At 43.1% G+C, this 25,608-nt stretch overlaps 1 protein-coding gene across 2 annotated transcripts in view; it reads left to right on the top strand.

Moving 5' to 3' along the window:
* Window positions 1-25,334, top strand: part of LOC130040355 (cytidine monophosphate-N-acetylneuraminic acid hydroxylase) — an 81,817-nt gene extending 56,483 nt beyond the window's left edge. For both annotated transcript variants that reach the window (XM_056132405.1, XM_056132404.1), the window contains exons 8-14: window positions 500-637; window positions 1,763-1,898; window positions 11,051-11,191; window positions 11,784-11,958; window positions 13,985-14,101; window positions 18,954-19,069; window positions 25,153-25,334. In XM_056132405.1, coding sequence (XP_055988380.1) covers window positions 500-637; window positions 1,763-1,898; window positions 11,051-11,191; window positions 11,784-11,958; window positions 13,985-14,101; window positions 18,954-19,069; window positions 25,153-25,327 — 998 coding nt within the window. In that variant the 3' untranslated portion in view covers window positions 25,328-25,334. The remainder of the gene's footprint in view (window positions 1-499; window positions 638-1,762; window positions 1,899-11,050; window positions 11,192-11,783; window positions 11,959-13,984; window positions 14,102-18,953; window positions 19,070-25,152) is intronic.
* Window positions 25,335-25,608: the final 274 nt, after the last annotated feature.

Here is a 25,608-nt window from a genome sequence, read left to right as displayed (position 1 = left end):
TAGGCACAAAACGTTTTTTATAACTTAACAGATAATCAATATTTTACCTATAGTGATTTATTTAAAAGCACCTTTATTGAGTAAATGTCTTTCTTTCATCTTAGAGTATTAGGATGTGATGTAATTATATACCATTCCCTTTCATGTGAGAAGGTGACCTTACAATCTTTGAAGATTGAATTAGGTTGATAGGTGTGTGTTGATTCTATTACTCTCTCCCTTGCTCTTTTTTGGACTCAGAAAAGTTGTCCTCATAGGACATCCAGAACCCACCAAATCAAACAGGATGAATTTATTCACTTGAAAGTTCAAAAGCATGCTAATGAAGACTATAGGCTTTTATATCTTACTCTCTTTTTCCTTGGATATAAGCAATGTCTCTATAATCAAGTGAGTCAGATTATGTAAATTGTTCATGGAATACTTCACTGACTTATGAATTTACATTCTAGAGTTCAAGATTTCACCTGGAGACTCATGCCACTTAATTTTTCCACAGGTCATAAAATCCTGAATACTGTGGACTGCACCAGACCAAATGGTGGAAGGCTACCAAGGAACGTTGCTCTAATGATGAGTGATTTTGCTGGAGGCGCATCAGGCTTTCCTATGACTTTCAGTGGTGGAAAATTTACTGGTAATACTTGACTTCTGAGTAATGCCATGGAACAGGCGTGAAAATAAATGTCATGAGAATAAATCCAAAGATAATTAAGACATAATCCCTTTACATCATAAGAAGTTTACAATGTTACTGAGAAATCAGACTGACACATAAACTAAACTTTACAGTTCAAAATATTCTGATAGAGCAAGGAAGAAGCATTAAGATAGGGAAGACCTATGGGCAGAGTCACTGAATCAGAACAGAAAAGCTTTATTATAATGTTGGTAATTCAAGTGTAATGTTTTTCTGGAATGATATGAGAAGAAAGTGTGGGCACATCACTTGGTACCGTGGAATACTTTTCCCGGGGAGAGCACAGCCAAAGGAAGGCCCTCTATAGTGTGAGGCTCCTGCAGATGTAGGAGTAGGTGAAATGAGGGGATGTTGGTCAGTGTGCAAACTTTGTTATAATCTGAGGATGCATGTCCATTGTGATAGTCATCAGTACTGTACTGTATTCTCAAAAGTTGCTTAGGAAGTATATCTTCAGTGTTCTGACAAATGGAAAATATGTTTTATATTTGCAATTGTCTGAAGATATTAACTGATCTTATTGTAACCATTCCACAGCATCATATCATATTGCATACCTTAAACTCATAAGTCAGTCATATTTCAAAGAAAAATGTGGGGTACAAGGTAGACACTCATGCTTTTGGGTTCTAGGTGTGTATTTTGTTTTTATTGGTTTCTTCAATACTAGCATTAAAAGTGCTCACTATGTCTACTTAATAAATGTGTGGTTCGTGATCTATTTCTAATAAGGTGGCAGTAAATGCCCTCCATGAAGGATAAAAAAAAGCTTTCTCCAGAGCCTTCCACTTTTCTTCAAGTCTGTGTCTATTGTGGGTCTGAGAGAATGGCCATACCAAAGAGTTAGAACTCAGTATTTTGGTTAGTTTGGTAACAATTTTCTAGTAACCAACTGAAATTTGAAGAGTAAAGCTGGGGGAAAACCTTCCACCAATGACGAAGAGCTCTGCTTGATTTTATGTCTACTAATTTTGTTTCCTGAAAAAGTCCCATTCTACTAGAATGTTGGTTTTCCTTGATTTCTGAACAGTGGAGATTCTAATACAAACCCTGTAATTCCAGAGGAGTGGAAAGCTCAGTTCATCAAAACAGAGAGGAAGAAGCTTCTGAACTACAAGGCTCAACTGGTGAAGGACTTAGAACCCCGAATCTATTGCCCCTTTGCTGGGTATTTTGTGGAATCACACCCATCAGACAAGTATGGCTGGACATTTGTTATAATATTCTTAAAATTAAATCAGTATGTTCTGGAATAAGTTATTTATCTGTGAATATAGCTACTGACTTGAGATAATTTCATGTAAGAGAAATATGCAAAGTTGTCATGTTTTGGACTAGAGATTAGCATGGCAGGTAAGATGCTTGCTTTGCAGGTGGTAGACCTGGGTTCAATTCCCATCACCACAAAGATTCCCTGAGCACCACCAGGAATGCTTTCTGAGCACAGAAAAAGAAGTCAATTCTGAGCACAGTCAGGTGTGCCCCCAAAACAATCCCCTCCTCTTTGCCCCCGTGCAGTTAGGACAGAAAGGGACCATTATGACAATGATAGCTGGAAATGGTCACTCTGGACAAGAACACAGTGTTGAAGGGAGGTAAAGGGATATACATGATAATCTTTCAGTACCTGTATTGCAAAACACAATGCCTAAAAGGAAGAAGGGAGGGATGAAAAGAGAAAGAAAGAGAGAGTGAGTCTTATTTTTATGGACAGTTGTTTTCAACCGTTAACCACTGCAAATAATTTTTCAGTGGACACCGATGTGCAAGAAATCTAAGAATCTGTTTTCAATTTTTGGGGTATTTACCTGTGACTGGAATTCCTGGATCTTATGGTGATTCTGTGTTTGACATTTTATAAAACTATCTGAATGTTTTCCACAGTAGTTATAACATTTGAATAACCATCAGCAACATAAAAGTGTCCCATTTATTCACATTCTCACCAACACATATTATTTTTTTTGTGAAACAATTTCAATCATGTTTATTACTAAAAATTTCAATTGATCCAGATCTTTCACTGGTGAGACACTTGATAATCTCCAGAGGAAAATACATCAAAAGCATATATACAATTATAGAAGTTCTTATTATACATGTAGCCTGGATGGTACATTATTTATCACTTTTTACAGAACTAGAAAACATTCAAATGAAGATAAATAGATTCAAACTGGATGATAAACTTCTGATGGTTGAGGTCCTTCATTTAATTTTTTTGTGATAAGAAAATCCAACATTATTAATGTTGAATATTTCATCATACATTCATCTAAAAGCATAGTGAAAAAAAGTAAACTGTAAAGACAGTAAATTGGTTATTTTAGGTGTTTCACAAGTAGCTTGTTATCTCATCCATCAACAGCTGGAGATTTCTGCACAGTGCAGAGAATGGTGTGGCCGGGCTGAAACTGTTGTTGTCATAATTGTTGAGGTCGTCCCCGTTCCCTTCAAGAGCCGCCTTGGACATCATCTCCACTTTCATCTTGAGGTTCTGATTCTTTCTTTGGAGGTCCACAATCACGGAATTCAGGAAATCAATCGCCGCTCCGCTGCAGAGGACGCGGTGGCCCTGCCGGGCTATTCTTCGGGTCCATCCCGGGGCGCTGGGTCCAGAGGAGGCCGGGACTGACCAACCCATATTTTAAAAAATTTTTTTATCTAGACATTCTTGATTTCTTTTTATTTTCCTAGTATAATCTAGGTAAGGTAAAAAGGTAAAGGCCCTCCCGTTGATCGTCGATTTGCTCGAGCGGGCCCAGTAACGTCTCCATTGGAGACTTTGTTGTTACTGTGTCTGGCATATCCAATACTCTCGGTAGCTTGGCGGGCTCTCCGAGAGGGGCGGAGGAATCGAACTCGGGTCGGCCATGTTGGCCGCTTGTAAGGCGAACGCTCTACCCACTGTGCTATCGCTCCAGCCCTCTAGTAGCAGAGTGGTGCAGCGGAAGCGTGCTGGGCCCATAACCCAGAGGTCGATGGATTGAAACCATCCTCTGCTACAATTTGTGCCTAGTATAATCTAGTAGGTATAAAATATTTCATTATGGTTTTGATTTTTATGTCCTTAATAAAAATTTTTTATCTAGACATTCTTGATTTCTTTTTATTTTCCTAGTATAATCTAGGTAAGGTAAAAAGGTAAAGGCCCTCCCGTTGATCGTCGATTTGCTCGAGCGGGCCCAGTAACGTCTCCATTGGAGACTTTGTTGTTACTGTGTCTGGCATATCCAATACTCTCGGTAGCTTGCCTTAAAATGTTTTGATATTTTTCATATGCATATTGGTTATGTGTGTATTTTCTTTGACTCAATTTATGCTCAAGTTCTTTGCTGATTTGTGTGTGGGGAGCAGGCAGGGGACACACCAGCAGTGCTCAGGTCTATTCCTAGTTCTGTGCTCAAAACTGACCACTGACAGTACTTGGGAAGACATATGTAGTACTAGGGATTAGAACTGGGGTCAGCAAGATGCTAGGGAAGTCTCTTAACCCCAGTACTACCTCTCAAACCCTTGGATTATCACTTTATTGTTGAATTGTGGGCGTGGCTGTTTTAAAATTAATTTTATTGCTTTTTTGGCCACATCCAGTGGTACTCAGGGGCTACTCCTGGTTCTGTGCTCAGGGAGTCACTCCCAGTGGTGCTTGAGGGACCAAAATGTAGTGCCAGGGAATGAACAGAGATTGGCCACATGCAAGGTAAGTGCCTTCACTTCTGTATTGTCCAGATCCTAAATCGTAGGAGTTTTAAAACATGTACTTGATATTACTGCTTACCAAAAATATTTTCTGATACTTCATAGGTTGCAGATATTGAGTGGCCATAGTGTTCTATAGTCTACTTTTGGCATGCATCTCCCAACCCGAGTAGGTCCTCCAAATACCCTTTACTTGGTGTTCCCTTCTCTATCTGAGCTGTCTTTTCCCCCAGCATGTGAGGCTTCCAAGTCGTGAAGCAAACCTCCTAGTCCTATCTCTACTATTCTTGGGTGTTAGTCTCCCATTCTGTTACTTTATATTCCACAGATGAGTGCAATCTTTCTATGTCTGTCCCTCTCTTCCAGACTCATTTCACTTAACATGATACTTTCCACAGTATTTTATTCTAAATTTTTTATTCCATAAAATCCATAGTAATGTATCCAGTTTATTTATGACTTCAGTTTCTTGTAGTTCTTCCTTTATGTTAAGAAAGATGTTTACTGTGCTTCGGAAAGATCCCTCGTGGTGCTCTGTGGTATCTCTTTCTGTTACTTTTGTTGATCTTTTCAAATACACATCTTTAGCTTTCACTGATTCCACTTTATGTGATACTTTTAAATTTCATCTTTAAGCCTTTTCTCTTACCTTGTAATTCTACTTTGACTTTTAGTTGTTTATGAATAATCTAATAGTTAAGATATAGTTATCTTTTTAAAATTGAGATTCAGTGTAATGTTTACCAAAAGCCCAGCAGCATTTTAAAAATTAGACATAACTTTTATCCCTTGTCATCATGTTGATCATTGATCTGCTCGAGCGGGTGCCAATAACGACTCCATTCATCCCTGTCACGTGCTAGTGTGGCCTAATGGCGTCTGCTCACTCCAGGAACACGAAGAGCCTCAAACCGTTTGTTCAGAATCTTGAAGAAGAAGTCTGACCATCTCATAGGTGGGTGCCCAGGTGTTCTTTTGACGTCCCATGGAATCCAGTCGGTAATGGCTCTAGTCCAACGGTCATCTCCAAACTGCATTACACGTCCTGCCCATCTGATTTTTGACGCTTTGGTAAATGAGGCAGCATCCCTGATCCTCGATTGTCAACGGAGGTCAGAACTCCGGATTCCTTTTCTCACTTGAGTGAAGCATGATACTCCAAGCATAGCTCTTTCGATTCCTCTTTGGGAGACCTGAATAGCATTCTCATGCTGTTTTTGTCAGGTCCAGGTCTCTGAGGTATTCTTCAATGCTCTTGAAGGCGTTCCACGCCACTCTCATCCTCCTGCGCAGTTCTGACATCAAGTCCTTCATTATGTTGAGTTCTCAACTCCAGGTACACGTAACTGCAGCATTCGGAGATGTTCATTCCGTTGAGAGCAAATGGAACGTCAGGAACTAGTTCGTTTCTCATGAACACTGTCTTTGTGAGAGTCAGCTGCAGTCTGACCTTTCCACACTCACGGTCGAAGTTGGCCAGCATTTGTGCCACTTGCCTCATGTCTGGTGCTATTAGAACCATGTCTCAGTGAAGCGGAGGTGGTGCAGTTGCTGACCATCTATCTTCACTCCTATTCCTTCCTATTCTAGTCATCACATGACGTTCTCGAGGGTGGCACTGAAGAGTTTCAGTGAAATGGTATCACCTTGCTGAACCCCTCTCTTGACATCGATGATCACTTCCTTGTAGAATGGTGAGATCCTGGTGGAGAATCTGAAATACAGTTTGCAGAGGATCCCGATGCACTGAGTTTGATCGCCCTTGTTTGTCTAGGGCTTTAATGACCACATCAGTCTCAACAGAATCAAAGGCCTTCTTTAAATTGATGAACCTTAGAGCAGCATCTTGAACAGGACCATGACCCTTGAGACCAATGAAACCTCAATGACCTTGGTCACTGTGTGGATATGGTCATGGATATGGATATGGATAATTAATGGATAAATTAAAAATTAGATATAAACAAACCAATTATATGGGGAGGGAAGAATAAGAGTAGTCGAGACAATTCTGAAGAACAAAAATGAATTTGGGGAATTCATAACACCTATTTTATAACACTTGTTATTAAGCTATAGTAATCAAAATAGGTTACTGATAGAGATAGAAACACAGATCCACGGAGCAAAGCTTGGGAGGAGCCTCTGGAAAGTTGTAGAGACCTGTTTGTGCACCCCCAACCCTGCCTCACTCTTCCTGCAGGTGTACCCCGAAATCTCCACCCCACCCTGACCCTCAGCATTTGTTGGAGCTGAGAAAGCTGCTTGACAGGGCTTCTGGGGTGGGAAGGAGGATGTCTTGGAGGGCGGTGGGTGGCATCCATGCCTTCCACCCTTCCCTGCATCATCCTTTCAAGTAGGTCTGGCAAGCCACCAAGAGCTACCAGCAAGCACCCACCACGTTCCTACTGTGCTCTGAAATGTGCTCCCACATGCACCCATTGTGTTCTGACCACAAGGGACCTGCCTAAGCAGAGTATTACCTGAGAGCTGCAGAGTCGTCCAGAGCTGCTCATGGAAGAGCTGCCCCGGAGCTGGAGGGCACGGCCTATTGTGCAGTGATCACAAGAGGCAATGGGAAAATGATTGTATTCTCACCACTGCCATTGGGAGAACCACTGATTGAGTGTCAAGACCATCGGAACCAACAGGACTATGACCCTTGAGACCTCGAGACTGATGAAAACATCAGAATCCTCAACACTGACTAAACATTCAGGACCCTTGAGACCAATGAAACCATCAGGGACCTTGGAGACCATCAGAACTCGGGATGGCTGGATCCATCAAGACCATTGGAACCCTCTGGATGTAGCCACCAGCTACCGTTTTCCAATGAGAGTCTGCAGCTGTGCATTTTGGCTCTATTCATTCCAACCACAAGGCCAGCCATGCCCCACCCCATCCTGAAAAATGTGGATGCTAATATCGTAACTTCTGAATGTTTCGTAAGATTTGCTTTGAATTAAAACTGTGATTTCTATTGAAGAATTCTGTGCATTTCTCCTGCATCATTCATTGAGCACATTTTGATAATATTATGGCATTCAAGATGAAATGACTGTCCTCAGGAGTTGTGCTCTATTAGAAGAAGGAACAAATGACACCAACCAATGGGTAAGTATTATGATCCATTTGTGTTTTGCTGGCAGTGGGGTCAGAAAATGACTCCTGCATGCTGCTATGAACCTGAGTTTTGAAGTATGAGTTGACAAACGTCAGAAAAGCTGAGAAGATGCTGAGATGTGGGTCAGGAGAAAAGGAGAGAGAGGGAGAGACGGATAGTGGCAGGGAGAGAGAGTAGAGAGAAGGGAGAGGGAGAGAAAGGGAGGGAGGGAGAGAGATAGAGAGAGAGAGAGAGAGAGAGAGAGAGAGAGAGAGAGAGAGAGAGAACAATAAAACAAAGCAAAAAAAAACCACACCCCAGAGTGGGGGAAAGCCAGGTTATTACTTAATTTGTAATGATTTTTAGTGAACTTTTGTTTTACTTCTAAAGAACTGATATATTGTCTTACACAGTTCAAGATGAAGGTGCCAGCAGATCTGGTGCCAAGTGAAAACCTACTTTCAAGTTCTTAGATGTCTCGTCTCTCTTTAACCTCCCTTGGGTGGAAAGATTTTTTTTCCCCCCAACTCCACTCAGAACATTGGGGAAACAGCTCTTGTCCTGCCGCCTTCTGGGAAGGCTGAGCCAAGGATCTGGGTGGCTACTGCCCCTGGGATGCGTGACTCGGGGCCAAGTGCTGACGTCATGAGGCCTTCGTTTCTCTCATTGTATGACATGGTTAAAACGCAAGTCATAGAGTCTGGCCTGGGCTGGGTCGAGGTAACCCGATGGCACGGGATGGCACGGCAGGGGGTGGGGAGGGGTGGGGGTAGGGATGAGGCACGCCCAGGAGATAAACAGGATATGGTGCCACCCACAGAGCCATCTATGAGGACTACGCCCAGGAGCTGTGAGGCGTCGCCTCAGCCCTCTCCCTCCCCCCCCCCACGCCCCCGCCTGCCACACAGCGTCCCTCGCGCGCGCAAACGTGACACCCCACAGCAGCCAGACGGGACTGTGCGCCAGGGAGGCCACACGGACGGGGGAAAAAAGGAGACAGAAATCCAGAGGAAATGGGCTCCAGGGCACCAGAGGGGCTCGGCCCTTGGTGGAATGACGGAACCGGGTGGGTGGGTGGGTGGGTGGGGGGGCACGGAGGCCAGTCCCAGTCCCACACCTGCTCACAGGCTGGTGACCTCCAAGGGACATTCTACCTGGTCACGGCGGTTCCATCTTCTCCACGGCCTCCTCGGACCTCCCTGTCCAAGCTGCTGGGCCCTGACTGAGAGGCTGACGCATAATGGCGGCCCTGGGTGGCCACAAGCGCTTCCACCGCCTCCTCAGGGGCACCCACTGTGACGCCCACGAGCGCGCGGAGAAGCAAAACTGAGTTCGCCAGCCCCGGTGACGCCAGGGCTCAGGGGAAATGGCCCCGCGGGGACGCCGGTGACAGGTGGCCACGTCATGTCACGCCTCGGACGCCCACTGCTGCCGCCACTAGAGAAAGTGCCAACAACAGCGGAAGTGCCAGCTGCTCTGAGCCACGCCCAAGTCGCGCCAAAGCCCACAGCCTCTCGCGAGAACTCCCCCGGGCAGACCTGCGCAGAGGGCTGCGAGCCTTGACGCTGTGGGGGACCCAGGCACCCTCGTGGTGGTGTGGGGATGGATGTCCTCGGGGACATACCCTGAGCGCCCCCGGTTGGGAGGCTGGCAGGCCCTGCCCAGGGCCACCACCCCTGGCCATGCATACAGGAAATCTGTAAGTGAAGACGTGTACTGGTCTTTTTTTTTTTAATGTTTCTTTTTGTTATGTTAAATTTTGTATTTTTTTCTTAATCGAATCGCGGTGCAGATACACAGTTACAAAGTTGTTCATGATTGGGTTTCAGTCACACAAAGTTCCAACACCCTTCCTTTCACTAGTGTACATTTCCCATCACCAATGTCCCCAGTTTCCCTAGGGTGATGGTGGAGGTGGGAGGTTGGGGTGAATCTGCATCACGACTGGGTTTCAGGGTTTGTCCTAGAGTCCCCACAATGCCCGCTGCTCCACCCCCCAGCTCCCATGCCCATCTGTGCAGCAACCAGGAAGGAATGTCTGGCTACAGATAAACAAAATCCACTTTGCACCCATAATAATAATAATAATAATAATAATAATAATAATAATTCTTTTTTTCATTTCCATAAAAGAAAGCTGTTTAGAAAGTTGCCCGGAAGGGTCAAGGTGTGGGCACAGTCGTGGCTGTGCAGTGGCTCTGGGTCTTCTGACCTAAATGCTGCTCTTTGTGAACAGGCCAAGAGAGAAACGGAGCTAGGCCTGCAGAGTGATGCCCAGCCATTCGTGCTTGCGCTCCAGGGTTACTGCTCTCTGTGGCCTGGTCCTGGATGGTGGTCCCTGTTGCAGAGAGAGAGGAGGAAGGTCGGGGTGGGCCTGGCGGGCAACTCACCACATCACCTCAGCTCTCCCGGAGAATGAGAGACAAGGCGTGGTCCCTGCCATCTTCTGTTTTCTGTTGTGACAACAGTGTAACCATTGCCCTTAATCCCTTCACTGTAAATGGGCTAACAATTCCTTTCTTCTCTTGACAATAAAATAAGATTAGAATGGAGTAATAGGGTAGCCATTTGAAAGTCAAATCAATTCATTCATGCTAAACAGAGTAATTACTGCCAAGAACATTTAACCAACTATTTATTCAGTAAATATTAAATATGAGAGTGCTCTTAACTCTTATTTATAATAGTTTCAGTATATCTAATCTCAATTTTACTTACCAAGTAATCAGGCATTCTAATTTGGGTTCTTTTGTTTTGTTGTTTGAGTCAGACACTGCTGTGCTCAGGACTTATTCCTGTGCAAGAAATCTCTCCTGGCACTGCACTGAGTACCATATACAATGCTCAGCTTGAACTGAAGTCTGCTACTTGCATGGCTGATTCCTAAACCCTGTACTATCTCTCTAGCTCATAATTAAACATTTTTTTAAAAGTATATGAATCAGGGCTGGAGAGATAGTACAGGAGGGAAGGTGTTTGCTTTGCATGCAGCTGACCCAGGTTTTCAATCTCTGGCATCAGATACGGTCCCCTGGCATAGGATCAGGATGGTCCCTGAGCACCTCTGGGTGTACTCCCCCCAAATAAATTAATTAAAAATATAAGGCATAAATACACCCTCTTTGACAAGTTCTCTAATTAAGGATAATAATTATAGAAGAGTATTTTTCCCCAGGGGCAAGTGGAGGTGGATTAGGAATGTTGCTCGAGGCCCTCCTGTTGTTCATCGATTTGCTGAGCGGGCCCAGTAACGTCTCCATTGGAGATTTTGTTGTTACTGTGTTTGGCATATCGAATACATCACGGGTGGCTTGCCAGGCTCTGCCGTGTGGGCGAGATACTCTCGGTAGCTTGCCGGGCTCTCCGAGAGGGGCGGAGGAATCGAACTCGGGTCGACCATGTTGGCTGCGTGCAAGGCAAACACCCTATTGCTGTGCTATCACTCCAGGATTAGGAATGTGAGAAAATGAAAAGATTATGTCTTTGTACTAAACAGAATGTGTATTTGAGAACTCTTTCATGGCCTTGTCCTTGTTTCTCAGATATATCAAGGAAACCAACACTAAGAACAACCCTAAGGATCTCAACAACCTTATCAAGAAAAACTCTCATGTGATAACATGGACTCCTTTGCCTGGAGCCACTCTTGATTTGGGTCAGATGCTTAAGGACCCAGGAAGCAGGTTGGGCTTAAATATGTATAGACAATAAGCACAAGTGATGAATTTTCTCTAGCTTTAAAGGGAACAGGAGATATCTGTGACCTTTAATAGGTCCTTGTCCTCAGTACTATTGTGGTTTTATTTGTTTTTAATAGGTGGGTGGGCACTTGGACCATGACCAAGATGCTCAGAATCTATTCCTGGAATAGGAATAGCCTCCCCTGGATAGGAGTTACTCCTGGCTGTGCTCCAGTGATCATTTATGGTAAATAAAATAGAGAAGGGTACGTACAAGGCTAGTGCCTTATCCCTGGTACTTTCTCTGTCACAGGATTTACCATGGTTAAACACTGGGATTGTTTAGCCAATGTACTCAGGCCAGCAGTGATAATAGTCACAAATGGTGCCAGGACCCCCCCCCCCCCCACCCCAGGCTAACCCTAGCATGTTTGGGAAGCAATGGGATGCTAAAAGATTGATTTGGATTTTCTATGGGATGCTCAGGAATGATCTGAGCAGTCACAAACCTACCATGGACTTAACTTTGGGGGTATTAGCTCTTAACCATTCTTATTGGACCTTCTTTCACTGTGCGTTCATCTGTGTCATTAAGCAAGGGCATCATACAGCCTCCAGAGGGGACTAAAATTTACAAGGATTCGTGGGACTTTGCACCATATTTGGAAACGTTGGCTGCTTCTGTAGATGATGAAATATTTCTTCATCCATCCTGGATAAAAGAATACTTCACTTGGGCTGGATTCAAGAATTATAACCTGGTGGTCCGGGTATGCCTTCATACTTATCTGTCTTTGTTTCTCTGTCTTATTAGAAACATGTAAGAAGCCCTTAGCATTCCAGTTTCTTTCCCCACAAGCCTTCATTAGGCCCTCGCAACCGCCCGAGAGAGAACTGTTTTGACCATGTGGTGATAAATCCTGATTGAAAATTTGGGGCCCGTTCTCAAGTCTATCCCAGTGTCTCTGTTGGAGCATTCTTTCCCCCTCCTATCATCTTGCAGTCATGATTGTAGTACAGTTTCATTTGGAGGGTGGGAACTTGTGTTGTTTGGCATGAGAGGAGCAACTAAGTGAAGCTGAAAGGGGAAACTCGCTTACAAGACTGGGACCTGGATCAGGTGACAGAAAATCTAGGAGCTCTTGTCTGCAGTGGTGGGAAAGAGAGAATCAAACAAACTTTGAGGTCCTCCAAGATCTAGAGCTTTGGTTAACCCCAACACATACAGAGCCCACAAGTCAAGTGGTTCAGTCTGTCAGCTGCTTATGAAATCTGAGGATGTGTCCAAAAGCAAATTAAATAGTCACGGCCAGAGGTATGAGGAAAAAGGGAGGACTAGAAAGCCCTGGGAGGGATGGGAGGGTCAGATAGTGGGTGTAGTCATCTATGCACGTTTGTTGTATGTGTTTGTAGATTTTATTGGCACAAGGGTGTGCTGAGTGCAAAGCTGAGGAAACACAACAAGAAATTGACCACATTCACACACTCCAGGGCAAGCATTCTGCACCTCAGACTTGGGTCAATCCCAGGTTTGTCTTTCACCCCCTTACCCCTCCTTCCAGTGCCATTCTCAAAAGCAGAGATTCCTTAATATCTCCTGGAGGTCTTGTCAGTCTGTGTGTGATCAAGCCTTGCTGTTGCTTGAATCAGTGAGTTTGTGTTTGGCTGGTTACTAGATGTCAACTTTTTGGGGCATGCCACTAATCCAAATTTAGGTGTTTTCTATTATTTAAGGCTTTAAAACATCCCTCCTTTTGTGAAAGAAAAAGATAATAGATACAAGTTGTTTTTTTTTTAAAAGTTGTCACTTGGAAAAATATATCCCAAATATTATTTGGGTAAATTGTCTTTGAAATTCAAAGACATAGGAAACTTTGATCTAAATGATATTTTATGAATGTATTCTTTTTTATTTATTTATTTATTTTTGCAAGGGGGCCTACCTGGCAGTGCTCAGGGCTTCTTATTTCTGTCTTTGTGCTCAGGGATTACTCTATGGGATCAGTATGGGATGCCTAAGATCGAATCCAGGTGAAAAGAAGGGAAAAAAAATTTGAACCCAGATGGGCCACATGCAAGGCAAGCAACCATCCATTTTATTTTGGGCTTTAGTCTTGTATTTATTTATTTTTTGGCCACACTCGGCAGTGCTCAGGAATTACTCCTGGCTTTGCACTCAGGAATCACTTCTGGTGGTGCTTGGGGGACCATATGGGATCCTGGGGATCAAACCTAGGTTGTCCACATTAATGCAAGCACCCTACCCCACTGTACTGTCACTCTGACTCCCATGTATTATTTTTTATTATTAAGTTTTCAAGAGTGCAAATGTTTATATTTAAGTAATGCACAACATTACTTCACCATATCCACCACCATCCCATCAATAAATATTTTCAGATGGACAGTATGAAAAATAGAAAACATTTGGGATTTTCAGTGACATTATGTTTAGATGCTATGTAATGATGAGAACCATGCCATGATTTTATCCCTTAACCTACAAATTCATTGTGGTATTCACTATCTCATTACTCACGTATTTGAGATAATAATAACTTTCTCTAAATAAGAGTAAATTCAGTTATCTATCATTTTGCTAACATAGAAAACTTGAGTTTGAATGTTATTAGTTCATTGTGGAGAAAGGAGGTAAGAGATAGGGGCCCAAAAAAGGAGATTAGATTCCCTTAATAGTGTCTTCCATTTCATTGCTCTCTATTAGTTAAGAGCACTTGGGTCTTAAATTCTAGAATTAATAAGCTTCTTCCTTTTGCTGTGTTGTCATTTCCACAGATGATTGAGACAGATGATGACTTCAACCCTCTTCCTGATGGATATGACTATTTGATTGACTTTCTAGATTTATCCTTTCCAAAAGAAAGGCCAAAACGGGAACATCCATATGAAGAAGTAAGTAGAAACACAAATGGGCGTTCCCCTTCCACCTTTTAAATAAACATATTTTAGAGTAACTTCTGATTTAAAGAACAGTTACAAGGATGGTACAGAGAGAGCCTTTGTTAACATTGATATGGCAGAATGAGTAAATATTGAAACTTAATTTTTAGTTACTAACCAAAATGCATACTTCCTTCTCTTGCAGCCTTTTCCAAGATTGGCTTCTCTTCCTGCTTGTTTCCAAACAGCTGACACTCCTAAACTGTTCTAGCTCTGTAAGCCCTGATCTCCTACCCATTTCCCTTCTCTCCAACGGGATCTCTCTCTCCAAGCAAATGCAATAGTTGACTCTGAAAAGAAAGTTACTAGGCATAAATCAACACATTATTTTGTTGAGCCCAAATTTTAAGCAAAACCTTTTACCTCCGATGGCTTGATATTAAGAGAGAAAGCTTGATATTAAGGGAGAAAACATAGCATCAAGATTAAAACTGGCACCCCAGCTTGTGAATCAAGTGGACTAATTAGGATGTTTTGGGCAAGTCTATCTGAGCTTTCACTCTTTTTCTTCTACAAGGTTTATCCCATCTTACTGGGTTTTATTTGTTTTGTTTTTTCTGGGGCACCTCAGGGACCATTCCTGGCAGTAATCAGCCAACCAGCAGGTGTTTTAACACTAGGGCTTGTGTATGTGGCTTGTTCAGGTCCTGCAGTGCTGGGGACCACGCGGGATACCCCAGAGATGCACAGGAACATCTAGTACTAGACCTGAAAATATTAGGGAAGATGTGATACCAGGCATCAACCTGGTCCTTAACCCCTTACTATCTCCTGGTCAGCACACTTACCAGTTTTTTGGTGATAGCCAAAAGTCATATATGTAAGTATACAATACAGCTTTAAATGCTATATGCATATAAGAATTATTAAATAAATAAGGACAAGATATATTATTACATGTGCCATATAAATGTGTGGTGTTTTCATTATAGGGAGTTAAATGTGCTTTCCTATAAGCTGTGCATTCTTAAGATACATTTTGATCATTTGATTTGCATTGTTGTATTTAGTAAAGTAATTTTTCAATGTTTGAATTAGAATACTGTTTTATTTAAGTGTGTTTCTTGTGCTACACACCCTTTTCAAAATCAATCAAGTAACATTAATATGCTTCCTTCAAACTTAAAACAAGTCACAGCTACAACTTCTAAACATCTACAAGGCAAGTAAAATAACTGTTTTGAAAAGAATTTTGTGCTAATACTTAAGTAGAATTAAGATACTTAATTAAAATTAGACATCTGCTTTATTGATTTGTAAAAAATAAGGTTTTCAAATTGAGGCTATATGAAGCACCCATTCTATGCAAAATGGGTGTGTTTAATGTAATGCTTTATTTAAAAAAACACATGATATGCACTATGCCAAGAACAGTTTCAATTACTTTATTATTCCATCATTAAATTCAACAACATATACAGTTTTCCACTTGTAGATGAGAAAATACTGTACTAACGGGTTAAATAGTTTCCCATGGTGGTCAGCTAGTGAACTGTGGTGCATGGGTTTGAGATCAGAGTCTGATCATTTAAGCACATGGCTTAGCTACTAGTTGTTTTTCAAAACTGAACTTAGAAAACCTATAACTTATGTGTCATTTCACCTTAAAAGATTCATCTGTGCTATTTTTTTTAAAGTAAAAAGTTACATGAAATACTTAGGGACCAGAGAATCTCATATTTAAAAGGGACTCTGGGCTATGTGAAACAAGAGCTAGACTGGGGTCAGGCATTTAACTTAGCAGGCTGAAGCCTGTGCTTTGCATTCTGGAGCCCTGGCATTAATTTCTAGCTCCAAACGCCCTGTACCCCAAGGAAAATGACCCCTGAGCACTGGGTGAGGCCCAAACAACAATAACAATAACAAATGCACACAATAAGAGAACTAAATTATAATCGGTCAAGTATCACCAGTTTGTTTTAATTATGAAGGTGAAAAGTCAGTTCTTAGAGAACTTCCAAGTAGCAAGATGTTGAGTCATTGATCTGGGCTATAAAACACTCCCTGACCTTGTTCTATACCTCCCATCCCAAATTCTGAATCGATTCTAATTTTTTAGACAAGTAGCTAAATCTGTTTGCACATGGCACCTATTTCTGAGACTCAAATCTGAATTCACTCTGGATTCTTCAGCCTCTGTCTCCTTCTAATGCTTTCCGATTCAGGGTAGTTGGTTGAGTGAGGTTTCCCTGCCTATCAGAAACCCTTTTCATTCCTTCTCCCCTTGTGAAAGTTTATCCTATATCCTTGCTTTGTTTATATTTTAGGTGAGTCTGGACGTGTGGAGAAGATGATAATGCATGTTATCATCTTTTTCGTTGAACTGGAAATCCTTTCTCAGCCCCAGTGACATGCCCTTGTTTTCCTTTGCTTCATGACTATTGTCCTTCCTTCATGGTTTCTCTTCAGTCATCAGTTAAATTTCATTTTCCTCAAGGTTCTGTGCTCAACCCACCCTTCCTTCCTCTCAATTGTCTCCATGGGGGAACTCATTTACTAGTACCTCTTTGCTGCCAAAGATTCTCCAACTCCATAGACCCTGCCTAATTTAGCCCAGTCCCCTCCAACTCTGTCTGCCCCATCAAGCTTCCAGTTCTTTGTATTCAACTCCCTAGTAGGGACGACCTTTCATCACTCAGATTTACAAATCTAGGGTACCTCATTTCAATCTGTTGGAAGTTCAACAGATATTATTCTTTTCTTAAACTGCCATTTCTACTTTTCTATCTTGATTCTTGGTTTATCACCACCACACAAGTGCCAAATGAACCAAGTCCCCCACCCCCGACCCACATACATGTAAACACACACACATCATAGAATAATATTTTGATTTTCTATATTATCCTCATCCCCAAGTCTAATCAATCACACAGGTGTTATATTTTTACTACATTCTAAATAGGTTTCTTGTTTATCTCAAGTCCTCAGGTACCCCTCTCCAGGTCCTCCTCCATTGCCAACAAGTACATCTCAATACTCCATCTCAGCTGGGTTCTCCTTGACCTAAGCAAACTGTCGAGTTGTCATTCCTAAAGCTTCATGTGAAACACTGGATCATGGAGATAGGATTATGAGTTGTATATTTGACACCTCAGATCACAAAAGATGTCATTGTGTTGTGCCCAAGTTTCAGATCCTCAATTGCGGAGAGACCAAGCCCACACACAGTAATGCAAAAGCAAAGGAACTGTATTACTAGCCTGAGCCAGTGCTAGTTCGAGCTAGGGTCCAAGTCTCATCCAACACTGTGGAGTCTTGACAAGGATCCCAACTCTAAATCACAAGCAGTTTATATAGGGTTCAGACTTAAGAAGCAATTTATATACTGATCTATTTTTAGCATTGGCCCTATTACAATGGTGGTCAGCAATTAGGCAATAGTCAGCAACAGTTTCTAAGGAGCGTACAGTGACCCCTCATGACCGGCCAAACCCAAATGCCCAGTTCCTTCTCTTGGCAAATTATTCAACTGGGAGTTTACCAGCAACTGCAAGTCATGCTTTGGGGAAACAGAAACTGAGGTCTACCTGAGACTTAATGTTAGCTGCAGTTTGTCATGCCATCAGTTTTGCCCTCACAATTGTTTTGTAGCAGTGACTCGGAAAAGAGAAATAAGTCCCAAGTGCTAGTCCTCTCATCATTCTGAATTGTTTAATGACCGGCATTTACAATAACTTGCCTCTACTGGCATTTTCAGGCTGCTTACTAAGGAAAGAGGGGCTAGCAGTTACTGAAAGCTTCCAGAAAATTTTAACACAGGAAATGAAGAAATGTCAAAAATACATCTAATCTTAGAATAACTGCCCTTAATACTTCTTCATGCTGTTTTCTTTGAGAGGAGGCCTTATTTTTTCCTTCCCAAGAGTTCCATAAGAGAGGAAGTGAAATCCTAACAACATTAAGGTCAAATGATTAGCAAGTGCTAGGCTGAGACTCACAATCATCTTGGCTTGTTTCCTAACCGTTTGTCTCTTTGAGTGTTCAGCAGCTTTTGAGGCAGGAATTGCAATTTCTTTTTAAAGGGAAAGGCCTCGAGTGCCTGGTTAAGGTTCTTGTAAACTTGAAGGCTCTTCTTTGCCTCAGAGGTTCAGAAAGAAGCTAGAACACTTGGCTTTCGGGAAAATGTTGGTAGCACACATTAATTGGAAGCTTACTATATGGTTGGCCTTGTTTTAATATATTGTATACACTCTGGGCTTGAGTGATAGCACAGAGGGTAGGGCATTTGCCTTGCATGCGGCCACCCCGGGTGACCCGGGTTCAATTCTTCACCCCCTCTTGGAGAGCCCAGCAAGCTACCGAGAGTATCTCGTCTGTGCCGCAAAGCCTGGCAAGCTACCCGTGACATATTCAATATGCCAAACACAATAACAAGTCTCACAATGGAGACTTACTGGGCCCATTCTAACAAATCGATGAACAGTGGGAGGACAGGACAGGACACTCTGTTAAGCCTCATGATAGCTCTATGGCAAATGCTCCATTGCCTTCATTTATACAAAAGGAAATAGGCACAGAACGAGGGCAAGATCACATGGAAACTGGATTGGAAGCACGCTGTCTTCAGCCCTTAAGCTCTCTTGCTACTTATTAATTTCCCTCTCTCAATTTCCACAGCACTCAGGATCCCTTCATCCCTGCTCAGCTGGTGGGGGTTTTCCAGGAGACTTTCTACTTCAATAGACTTTTCTCCTGTACTTCCCAAGTTCTTGCCCTCTTAGGCAGGTACTTCTCCTGGGGACTCAAGGAGTCAGTGCTCTGCAGCTTGGGTTATCCATGCTATTATTCCTTGTCTGTTCAGATTTGGAGCCGGGTGGATGTCATCAGACATGTGGTGAAGAATGGTCTGCTCTGGGATGATTTGTATATTGGTTTCCAAACCCGGCTTCAGCGGGACCCTGACATCTACCATCATCTGTAAGTCTGAACATGCCTGTTACTCCCTGGACCATAACAGAGGATATGTGGACAGGAGTGAGGAGCTGTGTCCCCATATGCGGATGGATATGTCACCTTCCACCTTCAGAGTTACATTTCACTGTAGGCTGTTGGGAAGCAAATGTAGTTTGAAAATAGTGTTTTAAAGAGTCTTTATATATTCATTCAAATGTGTTTCAGTCTCTTCTGGAAGTGGTTTTGGGATAGGCCCAAAAAGGACATTATGAAAAGAAATAAAACGTTTGCTAAGACAAGACTGAGAAGAGGATGTTCACGTGGCAGAGAAGTGGTCTTTAGAGACATAAAAAAATCATTCTTTGACCAAATCCAAGGTTTGGTTGCTTGGCAGTTGAAGGCTAATACTTGTGCATTGAAGGGCAATACTTGAGCTATAAGGGTTTGTGCAAGAGAAACGGTTTTATTCGAATTTGTTTGCACACCATCTTACTCTCAGGCTGGATTTGGGATAGGTAAAGAGCTAATGGAGGAAATGAGCAAACACAGAAAAGGACAGTGACCTGGTGGGGAAGACGGGGATCCTTTCAGGCAGTGTCCTGCTGGGGTCAGTAATTTGAGGGAGTGGCTGGGGTCAGTCAACCTACTTTTTTTTTCTTTTTGGTCACACCTGGTGATGCTCAGGGATTACTCATGGCTCTGAACTCAGGAATTACTCCTGGTGCTGCTCGGGGGACCATATGGGATGCTGGAAATTGGACCCGGGTCAGCCACATGCAAGGCAAACGCCCTACTCGCTGTGCTATCAGTCCAGCCCTAGTCAACCTACTTTTTATAAAACTTAGGTACTCTTCTGTGAGACTTCAGCCATTGGTAGCCTGTGTCATGGCATCAAAGATCAGACATCTGCTTGTTTTTTTCTCCCTATCCATGGTAGACTCCTAGTTTAATACTAAGGACACAATTCATAGAAACATTTCTCAGCATTAGAGTAAGGGGTGAGAGAAAGATCTAAAACATGTATGGAGAACAAGATGGAGTTTCTAGAATGCTCTCACTTATAATTGATCATGGTCACATTTTGAGTGGTGCATTTCTGAGCGTGAATTTGGGGACAAGTTGGTTATAGGGAAAGGACTTGCTGAGTTTTTGCCTGCCTGCATATCAGAACAGTGTGGAGATCTCTAATCACAACATTCTAAACATCCTTCAGATTATATTTGGAACGTTAGAGCTGAGATGTCAGAAATGATCTGATTTGTGAACTTAGCAGGGAGGAGAGTACAGCCTTAGTACCATTGACTGAAAATGCAGGAATTAAAATTTATTTATTTATTTATTTTTGCTTTTTTGGTTACACCCGGTGATGCACAGGGATTACTCCTGGCTCTGCACTCAGGAATTACTCATGGCGGTGTTTGGGGGACCATATGGGATGCTGGGAATTGAACCCAGATCAGCCGCATCCAAAGCAAATGCCCAACCCATTGTGCTATCACTCCAGCCCAGGAATTAAAATTTAAATGAGCAAAATCTAATGATCTCACTTCTGTTTTGAGCTTGAAAACACAAGCATATATTTAAATTTCATTTAAAAAATTGTTAGAATGTTTTTAAATGACAAAAAAAATTAAAAGTATAGAAGTGAATGAAATAGAAAGTAAAGGGGTGGGGGGTTATGGTGCCGCCAGCAGGCCAATCTGTACCTGTGAGGCGAGTGCATCAGCAGCGTGATGGCACCGTCAGACTTTCAGATACCCCTAAATTACTGCTGTGCCTTTGGCCAGACCCCAAAAACTTGGGGCAAAGTTTACCAGAAAGTAAATGGCCAGAAGTTAGGTATGTGGGAGACACACCCACAAACCACCTTCGGCCCAGCTATATAATTGGAGGCATGGCCTCTCTGGTTCCTGATCAAACCACTTAATGGCCATTATCCCAAAGACTCAGAAAGGAATCTCAGAACCCAAAGGCTTTTGGCAGAAATGTGTCCTGTTCCTGCAGTAGGTTACTGGTGCTGAGCCACTCCAGGTGGGAATAGGTTTCATGCCTTGGCCTGTTCCCCCTGGTGGCCTGGTGACCGCCATCCTCCAGCGGCCACTGGATATTCAGGTTTGGGCCTGCAGTGACGAGACACGTGGGGCCTCACCAGATGGGAGTGGTACCGGCCCTTTCCTCCCCATCCCAACGAGACCCCGAGTTGCCGCCTACAAATGGCCTCTCTGGCTCCTGATCAAGCTGATTAATGGCCATGATCCCAGAGACTCAGAAACAAATCTCGAAACCCAGTGGATTTTAGCAGAAATGCATCTGGACTGCATACAAGGTGGCCACTGCCTAAGAGCTTATTGGGAAGCCAGGTATGGCTGGCAATGACGAGGCAACTGCAGTCTCATGGAAAGGGGGGGGGGCGGTACCAGCTCATCCTTCACGCCCTACCAAGGTCACGAGTTGCCCCCCACAAGCAGCTCTCCAGCACAGCCATAAAACCAGATGCACAGAAACCAATCTCTTAATTATCTGGCTCTTTGCAGAAATCTAAAATCATTATATGATTCTCATAGCCAACTACAGAAAACAAAGTATTTCACAATGCCTTTTCAGCAATTCTGATTGTTGGGGGGGAAATTCTGAACAATAATGGTGCATCTTTTGTCGAAATAATGAATGTAACCAATGTAGAGAAGAGTTAAGTAGAAATCATCTGCCTCAAAGGCATTGGGAGGAGTGGAAGGAGGGTATATTGGGGTTCTGGGTGGTGAAAAATGAGTACTGGTGAAGAGAAAGGTGTTTGATCACTGTATGACCAAGACTTAAACCTGAAAGCTTTGTAACTTTCCCCACAGTTATTCAATAGATAAATATAAGAAGAAAAAAAATTATGAAAAAGAAAGAAATAGAAAGTAAAGAGCCTTATGCAATGCCTTCTACCCAAAGAGACATCTACTGGGTCCAGTAGTAGATCTTACTTATTTCCTGCCTCACCCACCATCCACTCCCCAGGGTAACTCTTGATAAGAATTCAGCATCTACCATCCCACACATCTCAGAAATTTCTCTACATGTACTCGTTTTAAGAAAAGGTAGATTTACATCTAGTTGAAAAGGGAAAGATTATTTTTACTGTTGGTTTTCGTAACATAATCCTAATTCTGAAGCTTGCCTTTTTTAGTTGTCAATATTTCTTCAATATCCCATTGTATCAAGCATGCAGATCGACCTCAGACATTTTTTTTTTCTTTTTGGGTCACACCCGGCGATGCTCAGGAGCTACTCCTGGCTCATGCACTCAGAAATCACTCCCCCTGGCGATGCTGGGGGACCATATGGGATACTGGGAATCGAACCCGGTTTGGCCACGTGCAAGGCAAACGCCCTACCCGCCGTGCTATCGCTCCAGCCCAACCTCAGACATTTTTAATAGCTATTAAAGAATCCACGTCTGCTTGTTTTAAAAATAGCCTATAAGTTTATGCCCAGTTCAATCAGCTAATCAGTGACTGAATAAATAGCAGTATTCCTACATAAATAAATAAATAAATAAATAAATAAATAAAAAATAGCCTATATGTGACTTCTTGTTTTAGAAACAAATAACAACAAAATAGAATGGCAGCTTTGGGGAATTACTGAGGAATATTGAGAAAATATTTTCTATCCTGGAAACTTCTAGAATACTAATGCTGAAAGCTTTTATATTGCTTGTGTTTTGGACATCAAAGTTCACAAATGCATGAGTGTCTCATCTTGAGTTTGAGAAGCAGCCACAGCCCAGTTTATGTTTGTGGCTCTTGTAATGGGATTTATAAGTTAATTGAATGTTGCTCTGGTTATAAAAATAATACATTTCTATTGGATGAAGTATTTTAGGAGCGATAGCACAGCGGGTAGGGCGTTCGCCTTACACGCGGCCAACATGGCCGACCCGAGTTTGATTCCTCCGCCCCTCTCGGAGAGCCCGGCAAGCTACCGAGAGTATTTGATATGCCAGACACAGTAACAACAAAGTCTCCAATGGAGACGTTACTGGGCCCGCTCGAGCTCGAGCAATTTTAAATATATATTAAAATACCAATAGTGTATTTAAAATAATAGCCAGAAGTAATCGCTCCCCTAGAGAAAGCAATTTAGATTTTGGTGTCCAGTTCCTAACTTTTCTGTTTACAAGTGCATACATCACTTAATCACTTAATCACTTAACTTCCCGTTAGTCCGCGATTTGCTCGAGCGGGCGCCAGTAACGTCTCCATTTGTCCCTGTCGCGTGCTAGTATAGCCCAATGGCATCTGTTCGCTCTGGGAACATGAAGGGCCTCAAACCGATCGTTCATGATCTTCACGAAGAAGTCTGACCATTTGGAAGGTGGGCGGCCACGCGGTCTTTTGACATCCCATGGAATCCAGTCGGTAACAGCTCTAGTCCAGCGGTCGTCTTTAAATCTCATTACGTGACCAGCCCATCTGATTTTCAACACCTTGGCAAATGAGACAGCGTCCCTGATTCTTGATCGTCGACGGATGTCAGAACTCCGGATTCTTTCTCTCATTTGAGTGAAACGTGATATTCCAAGCATAGCTCTTTCTATTCTTCTTTGGGAGACCTGAATAGCATTCTCATCTTGTTTGCATAGGGCCCAGGTCTCTGAGGCATATGTTAATGCAGGAAGAACAGTGGAATCAAAGAGATGTGCCCGGAGCCGGAGGTTCTTCGTCCTCTTAGCTATTTCTTCGACGTTCTTGAAGGCATTCCAAGCCGCTCTCTTCCTCCTGCGCAACTCGGGTGCCAGGTCATTTGTCATGTTGACCTCTCGACCTCGGTACACATAGCTGTTGCATTCTGTTCTGTTGAGAGCGAATGGGGCATCAGGAACAAGGCTGTTTCTCATAAACATTGTCTTCGTAAGATTCAGCTGTAGTCCTACCTTTCCACACTCACGGTTAAAGTCGGCCAGCATTTGTGCCGCTTGGCTGATGTTTGGTGTTATTAAAACAATGTCATCAGCAAAGCGGAGGTGGTGTAGTTGCCGACCATCTATCTTCACTCCCATGTTTTCCCATTCCAGTCATCGCATGATGTTCTCGAGGGTGGCACTGAAGAGTTTCGGTGAAATGGTATCACCCTGCCACACCCCTCTCTTGACATCAACGATCACTTCTTTGTAGAATGGTGAGATCCTGGTAGTGAGTCCGCAATACAGCTCACGGAGGATCCTGATGTATTGGGCTTGAATGCCCTGATTGGCTAGGGCTTCAATGACCGCTTCCGTCTCAACAGAATCAAAGGCCTTCTTTAAATCAATGAACGTTAAACAGAGCGGCATCTTGAACTCCCGAGAAACCTCAATGAGCTTGGTTATTGTGTGGATATGGTCGATGGTGCTGAATATAAGTGCATACATAGGCACTTTTAATTTTAAAAATAGCATATTGAACATATTGTTTTTATAACATTACATTTACTGAACAGCCACTGATCTGTCTTAAAGTTGTTTCCCACTTTTCACTGTTCAAACAATTTCACACATAGGTGTGTCTTGCACATTAACCACATTAATTTTTTAGGAGAGAGATCCACTGGGTCTAGCACACACATGGTGCCCAGTCTTGCATGTCCACTCACTATGCAGGAAACCAGCTCACCAACCCTGAGTGCTGTCACACAGGCTCTCTTTCCTGCGCCTGCAATCTGGGCTGACTGTGCTTGTGAAGAGATTATAATTCTGTAGATTAACATATAAGAGTTAAGGCAAGGCACATTATAGTAACATGAGAAACACAGATGTCACATATGAAGGGACTGCATTAAGCACACGGGGAAGGCTGAGCATGAACTGGTGAGATATCCCACTGTCTCCTAGGGATTGCTGAGCACCAGGACTGGAAAGACAGTGCAGCAGGAAGGGCACTTGCCATGCACATGACTGACCTGGGTTGAATCCCTGGCATCCCAAACGGGCCCCTGAGCTTCATCAGGAGTAATCCCTGAGAGCAGAGGTTGAAGCCCTGAGCACCACTGAGTGTGACCCACCCAAACCAAAAAGAAAAAAAAATTGGAAACTAAAAACTAACAGGCCTGGAAGTTAATTGTCTGCTTTGTGTCTCTTACAGGTTTTGGAATCATTTCCAGATAAAACTCCCGTTAACACCACCCGACTGGAAGTCCTTCCTGATGCACCGAGAGTTGGAACGGGCTTACAATAACCCAGTAAAGCCATCTAGAGATTGGAAGACGCCCTTGGCAGAAAGACCAGCCCACCCAGTCTCTTTTCAGGCACTTAAATAAAGTTTATCGCTAGAAGTCCAATGTGCTATCCATTGGGGGCTGGAGCGATAGCACAGCGGCAGGGTGTTTGCCTTGCATGCAGCCAACATGGCCTACCCGAGTTCGATTCCTCCGCCCCTCTCAGAGAGCCCGGCACGCTACCGAGAGTATCTCGCCCGCACGGCAGAGCCTGGCAAGCTCCCCTTGACGTATTCGATATGCTAAACACAGTAACAACAAAGTCTCCAATGGAGATGTTACTGGGCCCGCTGGAGCAAATCGATGATCAACGGGAGGGCCTT

This window comes from Sorex fumeus, unplaced genomic scaffold, assembly GCF_029834395.1.
Source record: "Sorex fumeus unplaced genomic scaffold, SorFum_2.1 ptg000094l, whole genome shotgun sequence".
NCBI classification, from domain to species: Eukaryota; Metazoa; Chordata; class Mammalia; order Eulipotyphla; family Soricidae; genus Sorex; species Sorex fumeus.
This window is presented reverse-complemented; position numbering and strand designations above follow the sequence as displayed.